Raw genomic sequence first — 16,890 nt, 5'->3', positions numbered from 1 at the left:
AGAGCTTCTGACAATGTACAAAGAGCCATTTACAGAAACAGATTCACTGATTGCCAGCAGCAAGCGGGAGGTGGGGAAGGGGTTGACCACAGCTGAGGGAATTTTGGGTGAGGGAACTGTCCTAAATCTTGATTGTAGGTAGGTTACTGCATACATTTGTCAGGCAGGCGTACTGTGCACTGAAGATGGTGACACTATATGTAAAGATCACCTCAGTTTAAAAAATTATGAGACTCTTGGAAACCTGATCCCTTCCTGGACACTTAGTGATACTATAGAATTATTATTTATTTTAAAGGTGGGTTAATGGTCTTGCATTCTATAAAAATAACCTCCACCTGCTGGAGATGTATGTTGAGATATTGCTGGGTAAGATGACATGGTGTTGGGACTGCTTCAGAATTCCACCAGGGGGGCATGTTCTGGAGGATGGAGACCTGGGGTCCTTAGACCGTCCTCTCACTTTTATCTGTTTAAAGTGTTCAGAAAAAAGAGTAAAAGAAAAGACTGTGGCCGAAACTGGTTTGGCTCAGTGGATAGAGCGTCAGCCTGCAGACTGAAAGGTCCCAAGTTCGATTCCGGTCAAGGGCATGTACCTTGGTTGCGGACACATTCCCCGTAGGAGGTGTGCAGGAGGCAGCTGATCGATGTTTCTCTCTCATCGATGTTTCTAACTCTCTATCCCTCTCCCTTCCTCTCTGTAAAAAATCAATAAAATATATTTTTTTAAAAAGACTGTGTATGAAGAGACCTATCGCCCCCTTTGGATAGGGGTTCCCCAGCCTGGAGTGAGAGAGTAATGACTGTGTTGGTGAGTTCTAATGTGGATCAACTCATCAGCCTCACAACCTTAGGCTGTTGTTATTCCCACTTTACAGATGAGGAAACTGAGGCACACCGGCAGTGACTTGCTCACAGATACAAAAGCAGGATTCAGACCCACCTGTGCAGGCTGAGACACTTTCAGAAATTAAGGACCCTGCTGCCTCAGCCTCCTCCCAGCTGTAGATGAACAGTGTGCATGCTCACACACGCACACATGCACGTGCGCACACATGCCCACACACACACACACTCCAAGGCCCGGGGAAAACTCCCCATTCCCCCACAGGTCAACAGGCAAGTATCAGCCTACTCTTACAGAAGACACAAGACACAGGGGACTCGGTGTGAGCCCCATTAGACCCACCCCGCCAAGTGTGTTCTCACTAGGAAAATGTCATCTATAATCTTTGGACCTCCAGGGCAAGCACGATCTTTCTTATATCTCATGAGTTGGTGGGTGGTTGGTGGCTGTCCTGTGGTAGAGTCTGTGGGAGGACCACCTGCTCAGGGCCGGAGGCTCCGTGGATGAGTCGCAACCTGTGACTGGCACTGGTGCTCTGGGTGGTTCCGCCTGAGACAACCAAGATTCCAAAGTCCAGTGAAGTGCTGACCAGGTTTATAAAACTGGACTTATGTCCACATCTATGTGGCCCTTATAGCTCAATCATTTAAACTATTCATCAGAAGGAGGGGTGTTCAGGAAAAATAATAAGAGGCCCACCTTCACCAGCTCCAAGGAGGCTCACGCGATGTCTCTGGGTGAGCTACCTCAGCACAGGCGTAGGGCGCTGCCCAGCACCAGCCTGGCTGTCGGAAAACAAGACACAGACCCTCCGTCTAGGAGCCCACAGTTCCGTGGGGAAGGCAGCCCGGTCACAAAGACATGCCCAGAGCATCACGGAGCACACAGAGAGGCCCTCTGGCGCTGAAAGGTGTCAGAGGCTTCCAGGGGGTAGTGAGACCGGTCCTGGGTACTGAAGAGAAAGAGGGACTTCCAGAAAGAGAAGTGATGAGCAAAGGGGCAGGTGTCAGGAGCGACAAGACAGCAGCCCACAGCCAGTCCAGGGGTTCTTAGAGGAAAGCAGCAAAGTGGACACTGGAGAGAGGCAGGCAGAAGGTGTGTGCCATGTGGCAACTTGAACTTCCTGAGCTTGGCAGTAAAGGTTGAATGAAAGAGTAAGTGTTCAAGCATAGTTGTGGGGCTTGCCTTTGCACAGCAGGGGTAGATAGGAACCCAGGACAGTGCTTCACGGTGAACCCCATCTGAAAGGTGACCTCTTGCTTCAGTCCTCTTAGGCCCCCAGACTCCTTTGGATCCAAGGTCTTTTTTAAAAAGGAAATGGCCTTGGCCGGGTGGCTCAGTTGGGTGGAGCATCGTCCCATGCACCAAAAGGTTGTGGGTTCAACCTGGTCAGGAGGCAACTGACAGGTGTTTCTCTCTCACATAGATGCTTCTCTCTCTTCCTTCCTCTCTCTAAAAATTAATAAAATCATATCCTCGGTAAAGATTTTTTTTTTTTAAAGGAAACAAGAAATCAAGTCTTTCACTGATTACACAGTCTTACCCAAAACTACCACTAGGTGGTGTTAAGTGACTTCAATGAGACTATCAAAATTGTTGGTAGGCTCACACTTTCCAAGTAATACATGACATTTTTTCACTTTCCTGTCACAGAAATTCTCAGTCAACGCAATTTAGGCAACCTCCTATAAGAAGTGCCACCCCCAAAGGGATAGGTGCTGTGTCTCTCATCCTGTGGACTAGTGTCCTCGAACTTAAAACAATGGAAACACCTGTTGGAACAGAGCTTGCTGATTCGGTAGGTCCGGGATGGGTCCGTGAGTGTGCAGGTCTGTCAAGTTCCCAGGTGCTGCTGATGCTGCTGGTTCAGAGACGTCCCCTAAAGGCCCCTGCTATGGAGGGTCTGGAAGCACCAGATGCTTTAAACACAGGCAGAACCAGCTGCCACAGCCCTGCCCAGCTGGAGCCCTCAGGCCACAAGGGGCTCTCCCTCCTCTATTCCCCACCAAATCCCACAGTCATAGCTGACCTCAGTTTAGCTTCTACTTTGTGCAGCCACTAAAACCTTTTAAAATCAGCAAAAAGTGAGCCATCAACACCTCCTATGGAGGACCTGAGCCAGGGACTCAGGTGGACCAAATGTAGAACATTCTGACCCAACGTGGTACCCACCTTATCCCAGTGTTCTCAAAGTGTGGTTCCTAGACTGGCAGCAGCACATGGGAACCTAGAAATGCAAATTCTTGGGCCATACCTACTGAGTCAGAAACTCTGGGGTAGGCCCAGCCACAGGAAACCTTAAAAGCAGAAGTCAGAATGATAAAATGCATAAGAAAGATCCGCAGCACCATGGCTGGCTTTGAACATGGAGGGGGCCACAACCAAGGAATGCGGGTGGCCTCTAGAACAACTCCTAGCCAACAGCCAGCCAAGAAACAGGGTCCTCGGGCCCACAGGCACACAGAATTGAATTCGGCCAACACCTTGAATGACACTGGAAGCAATTCTCCCCTAGAGTCTCCAGATGAGGGCATCCAGGCAGGCCAACGTCTTTATTTCAGCCTGTGAGACCCAGAACCAGCCTGCCCAGACTTCTGACCTCCAGGACTGTGAGATAAAGGAGTGCTGTTTGAGCCCCTGCATCTGTGGTAATTCGCTGTGGCAGAAAGAGAAAACTAACACAACTTGTGTTTCATCAGACTTACTGCTATAGTTTGTTGGAGCAGTCGCCCCCTTATCCGAGGGGGATATGATCTAAGACCCCTAGTGGATGCCTGAAACTGAAGATAGTACCGAACTTTCACCTTTTTCCAATTAAAGGAAGCACTTTACAGCTTCTCTTTGGCATATACGAATTGCCAGCATCACTACTCTTGTGCTTTGGGGCCATTATTAAGTAAAAGAATGGTTACTTGAACACAAGCACTGTGATACCACAACAGTGGATCTGATAACCCCAGATGACTACTAAATGATGAACGGGCAGAAAACATATATAGTGTGGAGACGCTGGACAAAGGGATGATTCACACCCTGGGTGGGAGGGAGAGAGACATCACAGGATTTCATCATACTACTCGGAACAGCACTCAATTTAAAACTAATGGGTTGTTGATTTCTGGAATTTTCTATTTAATATTTTCAGACCACAGCTGACCATAGATAACTAGTCTCCCCTTATCTGTGGTTTTGTGAGAATCACTGAACTGGATACGTGTGCACTCCTCTGCATGCACCTGATACTGAATAAAACATGTTGTAAACCCTCGTTCACACGGGTGGCTGAATGCCCCACAGGAAGCAGTAAACAAGAGGACGCAGGGCCTACCTGGGCCTGCAGCTCGGCTCTCTGCACCTGCAGGAGAGACAGGACCTCCCGGCCCTCCTCCAGCTGACCCTGAAGGGCGGTTGCCTCTCGTTCCATCAGGAGCTTCTCCTGCACAAAGAAGGCCAGACTCAGCACTCACACACACTTGATGTACCAGGCCAGGGAATCCGAACAGGAAAGGGACAAGGAAGGCATGGGACCCCGTTATGTTCTGCATGTTTGTCCCCCCTCTTACAAATCCATAGGCTGAAGTCCTAACCCCCATGAGATGGCATCTGGAGGTAGAACCTTTGGGAGGTCATTATTTAGATGAGGTTATGAGGGTAGGGCCCCCAGGATGGAATTAGTGTCCTTATAAGAAAAGACACCAGAGCTCTCCCTCTCTTTGTGCTGCATCCTAAAAAGACAATGTGAGGACACCAGGAGACCGGCATATGTAAGCCAGAAAGTGGATTTGCACCAGGAACCAAACCTGCCAGCACCAGGATCTTAGACTTGAAGCCTCCAGGACTGTGAAAAACACATGCCTGTTGTTTGGGTTATCCAATCTGTCTCCAACATCTGAGCCATTAATGCTGAGAGGGCAAGTAAAGTGCAGAGATAGTGTCGGGAGACCTGTACTTTAGAGCCGGTTGTGCCACAAACTGGATGAGAGATTCTGGACAAGGCCCCTTCCCTTCTGTCTAAAGGAAAACTTGGAAGGCAGTTTCTCATTGGGCTCTACTCTCTGTGTCTGTGCAGACGGCTGGGTCAGTATGAGCCCTGAGCCATCAACTCTGCTAAGACATCGCTGCTTCACAAAGCAGAAGTCAAGGGGCACCAGGGAAGCCGGGGACATGGTGAGGCAGCTGCACCCCCTGTCAATGCTCCACGGAACGTCCTGGAGGAGATCTCGCAACCTCTCCACTCTCTGCAGAACAAGCACCCGTTTCCAACCTGCCTCTCCACTGTTTGTTGGAAAACGTCCAAATCGCTTCACAAGAGCCTGACAGGTCAAGAGCAGTGCCTTCTGACGCAGGGCATATGGCCTCACAGCCAGGCAAAATCAGAAAAAAGCATTTTCCCAGTGCACCCATGTTCAAGGCCACAGGCTTAAGGCAGCCCCCTGCTCTCCAACACCCTGCAAAGTGGCTGGAGCAACCACACAGGCAGAGAGACAGCTAGAGCAAGACAGACATGCTTAAAGGGAGGAAGTGAGTGTGGCCCTGTGGCCTGACCACACAGGGAAGGCAGGACTTGAGATGTAACTGCACAAGAATCCTCTCCCGGTGTGCAGTTCTGTGTTTCTGGGTGCATGAAGGAATGCACGCTCTCAGTGGCTCTCAGTTCGTTTGTCTCTGTCCTCTTTGCTTCTCTGTGTCTCAGTCCCCACCTCTCCGCCTCAAAGGTGCAGACAAGAGCGTGGTTGGGAGCAGAAGGGGCCTCAGGCCCATGTGTACCAGGAAATGGAGGCTACATACCACACTGCGAACTCTAGACCTGCAGCCTCGGGATGGAGAGACTGCCTCCCTCCAGCACCCTGCCCGCTTGTCTGGCCCCACCTTCCTCATCTCACATCCCTCCCCACACCTGCCTACAGGGTGCCTCTCACATAGCTGGCCCTTGGATACTTATTAAAGAGGAAGGAAGACAGCCCTGCAGCTGTCACTGGTAGCTGACACTAACGGCCAGGCCATGATGCTCCCTACCATAAACTTAAAAACAATGCCACCCCCAATATCCAAAGATGTCACTCCGGGACCATGGGGGAACCAGACAGAAACACGACCCTCTGAAACTGTGTCTGAGCTCAGATCAAAAGACCTCTGTGCAACCACAGAAATGGCCAACCATCTACTCTCCCTGATAACACAAGTGATGCTGCTGAATTACCAGGTACAGCTTTAGCCACACTCCATTTCTCTGCCCCCTTGATAGAAATTATCAATATACTCAGCCATAGGACCAGCCCCTCATGAGAGTACCCAACCCAGAGCAGGGCCCTGCCTACCTGACCCTTCCCCACAGACACCCTGCAGTCTCCATGGTGTACACCCTCCCTTCCTGCAGTGAAAAGTGAACTCAGCTTTATGTGACTACAGTTGTGAACCCAGTGGGTCTCTGGTTAGAGGGCACTGATATGATGCTTACCGACACGTTAACCAGTTGACCTTGTTCCTGTAATTAGCACCGCTAATTACACCCTCATTTGAGCAAATGTGGCAGACATATTTTCTAAGACATTAACAAGAATCAATGAAACAAACCTGAAAGTGACCGTTTAACTCATATGTAGAGTTTTTAAGCTAAGATTAATAAAGAATGTGGTATCTGTGTTTCTCCATCTTTCACATGCACATGGATCCCTGGAGATCTTGCTAAAATGGAGATTTTTATGCAAATTCTGCATTTCTAACAAGTTCCTGGGCGATGCTAATGATCCACTAATGATCCACTAATGACCATTGATGCTCTCAAAGTAAGTCCAGACAGTCTCTATAATCTTACAACTCAGAAGAATTCTGTTACAGGGAAAAGATGATCTGATTTTAAAAGTGTGCTATAGCCCAGCCGGTGTTGCTCAGTGGTTGAGCATCGGCCCATGAACCAGGAGGTGCGGTCCAATTCCCAGTCAGGGCACCTGCCCGGGGTTGTGGGCTCAATCCCCAGTAGGGGGCGTGGAGGAGGCAGTTAATTGGTGATGTTTCTCTCTCATTGATGTTTCTATCTCCCTCTCCCTTCCTCCCTCTAAAATCAATAAAAATATTTTTTTTAAAAATAAAATAAAAAGTGTGTTATGGTGTAAAACACCTCTGAATTACAAGAAAAAAAATGTTTGCAAAATGAAAATGAGGTATTTGGGAATAAATCGCTGACAAAGGAAATTAAGGTTTCAGGAAACACTACTTTAGGCCTTGGTAGCAATTTTGGAAACATTAGTTGAGAAGAAGAGGAACCTGAAATGATCATTAGTGGACAAAAATATCCCAATAAAGGCCCAAAAAAGGAACTTTTCTGCCTCTTAGATGTTACTTGGCAGGATTCAAGAGTGTCTTTGAGAGTAAATTTGGGAATTTCTTTAACTTCGACATAAAAAATTTAAGTTAAAACAAAAAACGCAAGCAGTCAGCTACCCCAGCCCACTGGTTATACAGGTGGCCGATTAATTGGCTGGGGGTGTGGTCTGTGCAGACTTCTAGGCAATTCCAGGTGTCACCAGGGTTGAGAACCACTGTCTAAATCATCCTTACAAAACACACACACACACACACACACTCACAAACATACACACACACACACACACAGCAACAACAGACTTTTATCAGTTGACCAGTCCACAGAACCCTGTACCAGAATACCACACCCTCCAGAGACCAGGACAGTTTTCTTTTAATTGTATCCTTTCTGTGTATGTTTGAATGTGTCATATTATGTATCACGAAATCCCACAGAACATGTTAAGAAAAAAATACATCAATATCCTGTTGAGCAGCTAGAGAGTTAAATGGAGAAGGAATGTGGAATATCATTGGGAATAATGTTTTACATCCAAATCCCCATTTTTAAAAAGTCAGCTTCATTCATCTCTATCCTTTCCTAATAGTTTTTAAGCCCCGAGGCAGCTGAGCTGAATCTTGAAAATATAGTCACTAATTACCTGAATCTCTCTGTATTCAAATTTTATGGTCAAATTCATATGAGGAATAAGAAAACCCAATCTGAAAATGAGCAAAAGACTTGAGTAGATATTCCAACAAATAAGGATGGAAAAAATGTCCATCATCACTAGTCCTTAGGTGAGGCAGGTAGAACCACAGTGAGATGCACAACATTCCTCTTAGAAGAGCAACAAATAAAAACAGATAAACACCTGACATGCCCAGTGCAGCCAAGGACCAAAGCAACACAATCTCCCAGACACCGCCGGTGAGGATGCAGAAAGGCTGCCCGGCCTTGGAAACAGTCTGGCAGTTTCTATAAACTATACAAGGAAGAACAGCCCATGATTCTCAAGAGAAAACTCCTAAGAACACGGTCAGGGACACAGTTTATATCCTCGGATGTCTAAAAAGAGCAGCGTTCACAGTCTGAATAGGGGAACGAGAGTAAACTTCAGATGTGAACACACAATCGCGTGGGGAGAAGCTAACCCACCGCAGCTCCGCGCAGTCTGTCCGCCTGACACCTTTACCCTTTCCAGGGGGGTGTGAACCAGGCCCAAGGTGCTGTAACAAAGACCTCCAGATGCGCTCTCCTGCAGCCTGGGCCCCGCCTCTTACCTCCCTTGTCCCATCTGTAATGGCGGCTGCTTGAGGGGTGGTTTGGATGATCTGCTGCAGGATGCTAGCATAGGTCTGAATTTCCAGAAGGTTCTGTCAGAGGAAAGACGGCATTCTCATTAAAACCTGAGCTGCCTTCTCCCTCCAGGACTAGGTGACCCCTGGATGAATGCTTTCTCATAGCCCACCATCACAAATAGCACAGGCCATGATCTTTAGATCTTCCGTCTTCACAAGATCAACGGGCCGATGGATCAACAGGCTCGGTTTACCTCATTCCCCATCAGCTATGTGCATGCTTTGCTACTGTCTTCACAGAGCCCTGCAGACAGGGATAAGGGGAGAAGCAGAGGAGGACCAAGCCCCAGAGGGTGCAAAGGGCCTTTTCTGACCCTAGAGCCGGGCACTGCTTCAAAGGACAGAATTTGATCGTGGGTCCCAGACAAAATCATTTGCTAGCTGCATGAGGCCTCAGGCAAGCTATTAATAGCTCCTAAAACTCAGGCTCTTCTGTAAAAGTGGGATCACAACCTGAAGAGCACTGTGCCCAGCTCCGTGCATGAAGACTGATGACACGTCTCACAGCTGTGCCCCCTCCAGAGAACTGCCCGGGCCAGGAAATGGTTATCTTGTCCAGGAAGTGGCTCAACTCCTCCCAATCCACTCCCACCCAACCCAGGCCAGTGACTAGCTGGCACAGGAGTAGAAAAGTCCAGCCCTCTTACCTCAGGTGGGAACAGCCTAGTGGGGTGAGACTCATGACCCAGAGCCCCCAAACCAGCAGTGGGATCAGACTGAGGCTCCAGCTGAACCAGGGCGGCCCAGTCCCCACACCTATGCTGTCCCGCTCCTCTTCCTCCCTCCCCTTCTCCTAGGTGCTCTCCACCCAAACAGCAATCACACAAAAATCACCACCTTAGGCTCTGCTGACCTAAGACACTATCTTAAGAGGCTATTGTTGGGATCAATGAGATTATGCATGGAAGTGTCATAGTGTGAGTGCTTATTATTATTATTATTATTATTATTATTATTATTACTGGAGGCCCAGTGCACGAAATTCATGCACTCAGGGGGGTACCTCAGCCCAGCCTGCGCCCTCTCACAGTCCAGGAGCCCTCAGAGGATATCCAATTGTTGGCTTAGGCCCGCTCCCCCCCCAGGGCAGGAGAGGCTCCCGTGCCTGGCTTCTGGCTGAGCGGCGCTCCCCCTGTGGGAGCATACTGACCACCAGGGGGCAGCTCCTGCATTGAGCATCTGCCCCTTGGTGGTCAGTGCACATCACAGCAACTGGTTGTTCCACCGTTGGGCCAAAACCGGCTCTCCGACATCCGCCAAGGGGTCCCAGATTGTGAGAGGGTGCAGGCCAGGCAGAGGGACCCCACCAGTGCACAATCGGGGCCAGGGAGGGGAGGGACGCAGGAGGTTGGCCAGCTGGGGAGGGGCCGTGGAGGGCTCCCGGGCATGTCCAGCCCATCTTGCTCAGTACCAATCGGCTGGACCCCAGCAGCAAGCTAACCTACTGGTTGGAGCATATGCCCCCCCCCCCTGGTGGTCAGTGCACGTCATAGTGACTGGTCGACTGGTCAACTGTCTGCCCCCTGGTGGTCAGTGCACATCATAGTGAGTGGTTGAGCGGCCTTAGCATATCATTACCATGTTACACTTTGATTGGTTGAACAGCCAACCCAACGACTGGACACTTAGCATACTAGGCTTTTATTATATAAGATTACTGTAAATTGCCCTGAAGAATGTTTTAAGCTGCTTAGAAACTGCCCCCAGGTACTGCTCCCAGGATTCCAGAAAAGTATAGCAGAGTCAGGAGAGGAGGAGGATCCAGGCTGGGCCTGATGGAAAGTTGGAGGAAGCCAACGGGAGGGAACATCCCTTCAGTGCACAGCAACAAGCCTGCCTTTGTGCTGAAGCAGGTACACACTGAGGCAGAAAGGGGATCTAATGCTTGCTGAGCACTGGCCAAGGTCCAGGTTACACCAGGTGCTTCACCTGCATTATCGTGGAGCCTCAGTTTGGGTTTCCCCAGAAGAAGACTATTACACATTGAATGCTGTGTCCCTCCCAGTTCACATGTGAAAGTCCTACTAACCCCCAGTTAGGCGGTATTCGGAGGCTGGGCCTTTGAGAAATAATTAGATTTAGATGTGTTCATAAGGGTGGGGCCCTAGGATCGGATTGGTGCCCTCATAAGAAGAGGCATGAGAGCTGGCTCACTCTCTCTCTCTTCAAGCACATGCTCCTGGCAAGGGCCAGGTGAGCACACAGGGAGAAGACAGGAAGAGGGCCCTCACCAGAATCTTACCAGGCTGGCCCCCTGATCTTGGTGTCCCAGCCTCCAGAACTGTGAGAAATAAATTTCTGTTGCTTATAAGACACTCGATCTGTGGTATTTTTTTATATATATATATAGCAACTCAAGCTGACTACAACAGATCTTAAGAAAATGGTCTGAGTGCAGCCCCACCAGTGTGGCCCAGAGCATTGACCTATGAAACAGGAGGTTACGGTTTGATTCCCGGTCAGGGCACATGCCCAAGTTTCAGGCTCGATCCCCCAGTGTGGGGTGTGCAGGAGGCAGCCGATCAATGATTCTCTCTCACCATTGATGTTTCTATCTCTCCCACTCCCTTTCTTTCTGAAATCAATAAAAATATATTTTTAAAAAAGAAAAGAAAACAGTCTGAGTGCAAATAGTTTACTTAGAGAAAGATGCCAGGAAGCATAAGTAGTAGAGTGAGGAGATGAGATAGGAAGGGTAAGGCAGCCAAAAAGGGATGTTTTACCAGGTAAGTTACTACTGTGAGCACTGAGAGCTGAGGTCCAGTGGGGATCTCTGGAGGCCGGTGCAGAACAGCAGGTAAGAGATAGCTGGGGACATATCCAGCAACTCACATCCATCACTGGCTAAGGATGCTCCAGGGTATTCATTTCCCAACACTTCCCATGAGTCACAGCAGCTCTTACTGCCTGCAGAAAGTAGGGAGGCAGGGCTGCCGATAATGGCAGTTAGAGGGAGGCCAGAGCTCACTGCAAAGGTCACCCCACAGGGTCATGGCCACAGGTCAGCTACGCGGAGTAAACCACACAGCCTTGTAGGAAGGAGAGTCCATCATTGTCATGATTTTTTGTTTTTTTTTTGTTGTGGTTTATCCTCACGCGAGGATATTTCTCCATTGACTTTTAGAGTGAAAGGGAGAGAGAGAGAGAAACATCGATATGAGAGAGACACATCAATTGGTTGCCTCCCGCACTCATCCGGACCAGGTCCAGGAATCAAGCCTGTAACAGAGGTAGGGGTCCTTGACCGGAATCAAACCCGGCACCGTTCAGTCCTCAGGCCGATGCTCTATCCACTGAGCCAAATCTACTAGGCCTGTCATTTGCATTTTTAAGATAAGAAAGCTCAGAGAGGTTAGGCTACTTGTCCATGATCACACAGCTCCAGGATTTGATTTTTCCAGTTCATCAAGGCTCCCCCCAGCCCCCGCAAAGTCAGGCCTTTAAGAAGCTGGTGGGTTAGGGGGCAGAGAAGAGCATTACATGAGAGAAGGCCCCTGAATGCCTCAATTAATTGGCTCAGAGGAAGAGTTAAAACATCTATATTGCATTTTCTGAGCTGAAACAATTTATAGGCTGTAGTTTATTCAAGACATATCTATGTAAAATCTCTCTGTGAACTGTAATGTACTAGTTCCCAACACCCCACCCAACACACACACACACACACACACACACACACACACACACACACACACACTTTTGCCTCCTCCTCTACACATGTCTGGCTCACTAAGAACTGTCTAGCAACCAACCCATCTCCCACTTGATTCTGGAGCAATGCACACAAAAGTAACCCAGTCTAGCAGTCTCACTTTTCAGCCACGAGTGCCCTGGACTGCCCGGGAGAAGAGCCTCATGGTTACCTTTTTGTACCTGTCCTTTGCTGCACTGATATCGTCCTGCAGAAACTGGGCCTCAATCTGAAGGTGCAGATTACGCAGTAAGGCTTCATCAGCTTCCTGCAATGAGAAAGCATCACACATCCGACTCTGTGGGGCACAGAGATGGGTGTGGAATTGGCCAGGTGCGTGTACCCACAGACCCCTTGGAGTTTTACTACAATGCAGATTATTGTCCCGTGGGTCTGGGAGGGGTCTATGATTCTGCATTTCTAGCAAGGCATTGGGTTAGCCCAGTGGTCGGCAAACCGCGGCTCGCAAGCCACATGCGGCTCTTTGGCCCCTTGAGTGTGGCTCTTACACAAAATACCACATGTGGCACGCACCTACAGTGCGATTGAAACTTCGTGGCCCATGGGCAGAAGTCGATTTTCAGCCTGGGCGAGTCTATTTTGAAGAAGTGGCGTTAGAACACGCAAGAGGCCAAAGAGCCGCATGTGGCTCACAAGCCGCAGTTTGCCCACCACTGGGTTAGCCCAATGGACCTGATCCGGAATAGCAGTTCTCAATGGGAGTGATTTTTGCCCCCAAGGGGACATTTGGCAATGTCTGAAGACATTTTATTGTCACCACTTGGGTGGTGGGGTGTTACTACTGGCATCTAGTGGGTAGAGGCCAGGGATGCTGCTAAATATCCTACAATACACAGGACAGCCCCACACAACAAACAATCATCTAGTCCAAAATGTCATTAGTGTCAGGGCTGAAAAACCTTGATCCAGACAGATCAGGGACAATGTTAGGGTATATTTACTGACCAACAACCTTAAAATTTAAGGTACACCTATATTTCATTATCAGTGGGTTATGTTTCTAAGACTAAGAAATAGTTTTCCCTTAACACTGAAACCTTCAATTTAATCATTTCTCCCAAGGACTATTGCACCCCTCCCTGAGGCTACGTATCTCTAATACAGCATGCATTTTATAATGACTGCTGTGGTGAGTGGCATTCATTCCTTTAAAGTTGGAAATAACATTTATGACAGGAGGTTGAATGTTCTCACCAAACTTTTTGATAATTCACCGACTTTTCTCTCATTGATCTTGTTTGAATGAACCAAATAGGTTGAATAGCTGTTTGTGCTCTTAATAAGATAGTGCCGTGACAACTGGAATTGACTTAAACACTTCAGTTGTCTAGTGCAACATTACAGGTGAACATTACTTGGACTCCTCAAGACACCTCCGCCATGCACCCCTGCCAATACCTAAGTGAATTTTTACCGACTTATTAATGACTTGTTAAAAAGCATGATGGATGTCAGCAATGGGCTCTCATTAATAAAGGAAGATGTGTGGTTTGGCTGAAATATTTAAGACACTCTCCATTCTTGCATGAACAGGGTTAAGAGCGTCAGGTATGTGGACTGGTTAAGATATTTTGAGATACTCCCACTATTGCACTAATGGACGTAGGTTCTGGGAAGGCCTATGGCCTGCTCTCTTAGGAAAAACACCTGGTTCCTTAATTGTTCCTGTAAAAGACCATTGGAGAAGGAAGATATGAGAATGTCTGGTACTGACAATAAGGATACCAGGATTCTGACTCTGTTGGATTACCTGTCTTGAATGAATTTTTCATGCAAAGTGTTACCTTAGCTCCTAAAACATCAGAGAGCCTGGACTTCATGGAGCCTAGAAAACAGGTTGTATGAACATTTGGGGGTCTACAGCAAAAGAAATGTTACTTAAGAAATATATGTCAACAATAAAAAAATAAACTTAAAAAAAAGAAAGAAATAGACTGGCCAGCATGGTTCAGTGGTTGAACATCAATCTATGAACCAGGAGGTCGTGGTTTGATTCCTGGTCAGGGCACGTGCTGGGTTGCAGGCTCAATCCCCAGTAGGAGGCATGCAGGAGGCAGCTGATCAATGATTGTTTCTCATCATTGATGTTTCTATCTCTCTCTTCTTCTGCCTTCCTCTCTGAAATCAATAAAAATATTTTTTTGAAAAGAAATATATGCCCTGTGTGAATCTGGTCTGAAATGTCAGCAAGGTTGTAGGGGAGTGGCCAACCTTCAACCAACTCAAACTTCTGAAGCTATTTTATCTACCATAAAAACCTTTTAGTTTATCTTAAAGAACTGAAGAGTTCTACAAGATCAAATTAGTTAATTTGCAATCATTAGCACTGTGTCTTAAAGCATTCTTTTTTGCATAGACTTACGCAAGTAAAAATTAAGTTATTCCAATACAGCAAGCCTCAGGCATAATTTTAAAGTGTTTCTAGTAGCCCCATTAAATAAAATAAAAATAAATGGGTAAAAGTAATTTTAACATTTTCTTCCACGAAATATACCCCAGATATTATCATTTCATCATGTAACCAATATTGTTTTAAGTTATTAATGATAATTTACATGCTTCCCCTTAGGTTAGGTCTTTGAAACCTGGTGTATATTTTATACTTATAACACATTGCAATTTGAATTATCTGCATTTCAGTTGCTCCCAGCCATGCCTAGCCAGTGAGTCCCAGGCTGGACGACACAGCTCACCAGAATTAATCTTAGGCACAGTGGAGCATCTCATTCTTCCTCAGTGAGTCCTCCAGGTTTCTGCTCCAAGGTGAATCCCCTCGTCTCTCTATACACTAATTTCCACATACCTAATTCTTTCCTCTGAAGACTCTGAAATCCCTTCCTTTGTATCAGGAACACGGACACTGGGTGACGAGACAGAAGGAAGGAAGGACCACAGACCCGAGCCCTTCTGTGGCAGGTACAGGCAGGAGTAGGGTCTTTGGGTCCATGGCTCATTCTCCACCTCCCAAGGACAGTCAGGGAACCTGTCTCCCAGGAGACAGACACAAAGCCAGTGTCTCTGGGTAAAGATGGCCCCTTCACACTTGATATTGGTGCCCCATCCATCTCCCCTGGTGTGGAGAAGCATGGGACTTGGTTGGAAAGTCTGTAAGAAGGATCTCTGAAAGGTCGGAGGCCTCTGGGGGACCTCGCTGAAGGCGGCAGCCCCTGCCTTGACTTTTCCAAACAAGTCTGACCCCTGGGTGTTTTACTAGAATCTTTATGTTTAGACTGCAAAGCGTCCTTGTTTGAAAGACACTAAAGATACAGGTAGTTTCTCAAGGATGCTCACCCTGCTGATTGTATCTAGAGGTTAATTTTAGTTCAAGCTGTGGTTACAATAAAAGCCTGAGGAGGCAGGCGAACAAGGCTGTTTGCTCCTAAAGCAAAACAGTCCATTAGCCTCTCTTTCACAGAAATGTGTGTCAGAGTAATTTATTCATCCATCGCTCAGGGTCTGCCGGTCAGCCCTGGCACCCTGGGCCACCCCCAAGGTCACACACATAAGCTGAGCACACTGATGGTGTCCTGTATCTCAGCTGGACAACCCCCCTGTAGCAACAGTTCAGAGGTGAGTTCCTCCGTCTCAGAGGGTGGGATGAGAATTCAGCACTCAACTCTTGAGCAGCAGAGAGAAGCCCAAGACAGATTCTAGTCCCCTTGTCTTCTATTAACTTTCATTAACGAGCTGCATGGCCCGCTGGATCAGCCTGGACTCAGCCTTCCCATCTGTGGGGCAGACTAGTTTCCAAGCTGCCTTTGGCAGAGCCCTCAGGTTCCATGGAGTTGCTTGAAAGGGCTCTGAGGAAGGAAGGCTGCTGGGTGGATGGGGTGCCTGTCCCACTATCATGTCCTTTAAAAAGATCTCTGCTTTGGCTCCATACATTGGCTTCTTCTCTGGAATATTTTGTTTAAAGGATGTGGCTTTAAAAAGTTTGAGAATCGCCCAGCCAACGTGGCTCAGTGGTTGAGTGTTGACCTATGAACCAGGAGGTCACGGTTCAATTGCCGGTCAGAGCACATGCCCGGGTTAAGGGCTCCATCCCCAGTAGGGGGCATGCAGGAGGCAGCCAGTCAATGATTCTCTCTCATCACTGATGTTTCTATCTCTCTCTCTCCCTTCTTCTCTGAAATCAATAAAAATATAAATAGATTAAAAATAGATAGATAGATAGATAGATAGATAGATAGATAGATAGATAGATAGATAGAGAATCAATGAGTTCTAGGGTTCCTTCTATTTCTAAAATTGAGTGTTTGATCCCTTTATTAGTAATAGTACATAGTCCTTGAAACCCAACTTCCAGTTCTTCAGCACCAGTAATTGTGTACCAATTATGGATGAATTTTTGGTCTAAATTAAGATGTTTGAGAACTCTCTGCCCCACCCCAACCTCAGCAGTCATTCTTCCCCCACCTCCCTCTTAGGATCATGCCAAAACCACCACTCTTAGGTCCCATCAGCCAGCCCTTTAAAATGCCCAGCCAACATTTGTCCGTAAAGGACAGATTAATCAGGTGCTTCACAAGCACATTCTCCCCCTTTGAAGACAATCACCTGATAGACTGCCCCAGAAAACTCCTGAAGGTGAGGAGGTGACACTGGAATATGCAATTGCTGGTATGTTGAGAATTCGTTTGGAAGTGTTTTCTTTTGTTTGTACCCG

General features: G+C 47.7%; 1 protein-coding gene across 1 annotated transcript in view; it reads right to left on the bottom strand.

The window, feature by feature from the left end:
• BFSP1 (beaded filament structural protein 1) overlaps positions 1 to 16,890 on the bottom strand; it is a gene marked incomplete at both ends in the record, with an annotated part of 31,216 nt that overhangs the window by 6,899 nt on the left and 7,427 nt on the right. The window contains 3 exons of the mRNA XM_079783474.1: positions 4,176 to 4,283; positions 8,435 to 8,527; positions 12,376 to 12,471. Of these exons, the coding sequence (XP_079639600.1) occupies positions 4,176 to 4,283; positions 8,435 to 8,527; positions 12,376 to 12,471 (297 nt within the window). The remainder of the gene's footprint in view (positions 1 to 4,175; positions 4,284 to 8,434; positions 8,528 to 12,375; positions 12,472 to 16,890) is intronic.

Source organism: Cnephaeus nilssonii (genome assembly GCF_951640355.1).
Source record: "Cnephaeus nilssonii genome assembly, chromosome: 11".
Taxonomy (NCBI): domain Eukaryota; kingdom Metazoa; phylum Chordata; class Mammalia; order Chiroptera; family Vespertilionidae; genus Cnephaeus; species Cnephaeus nilssonii.
This window is presented reverse-complemented; position numbering and strand designations above follow the sequence as displayed.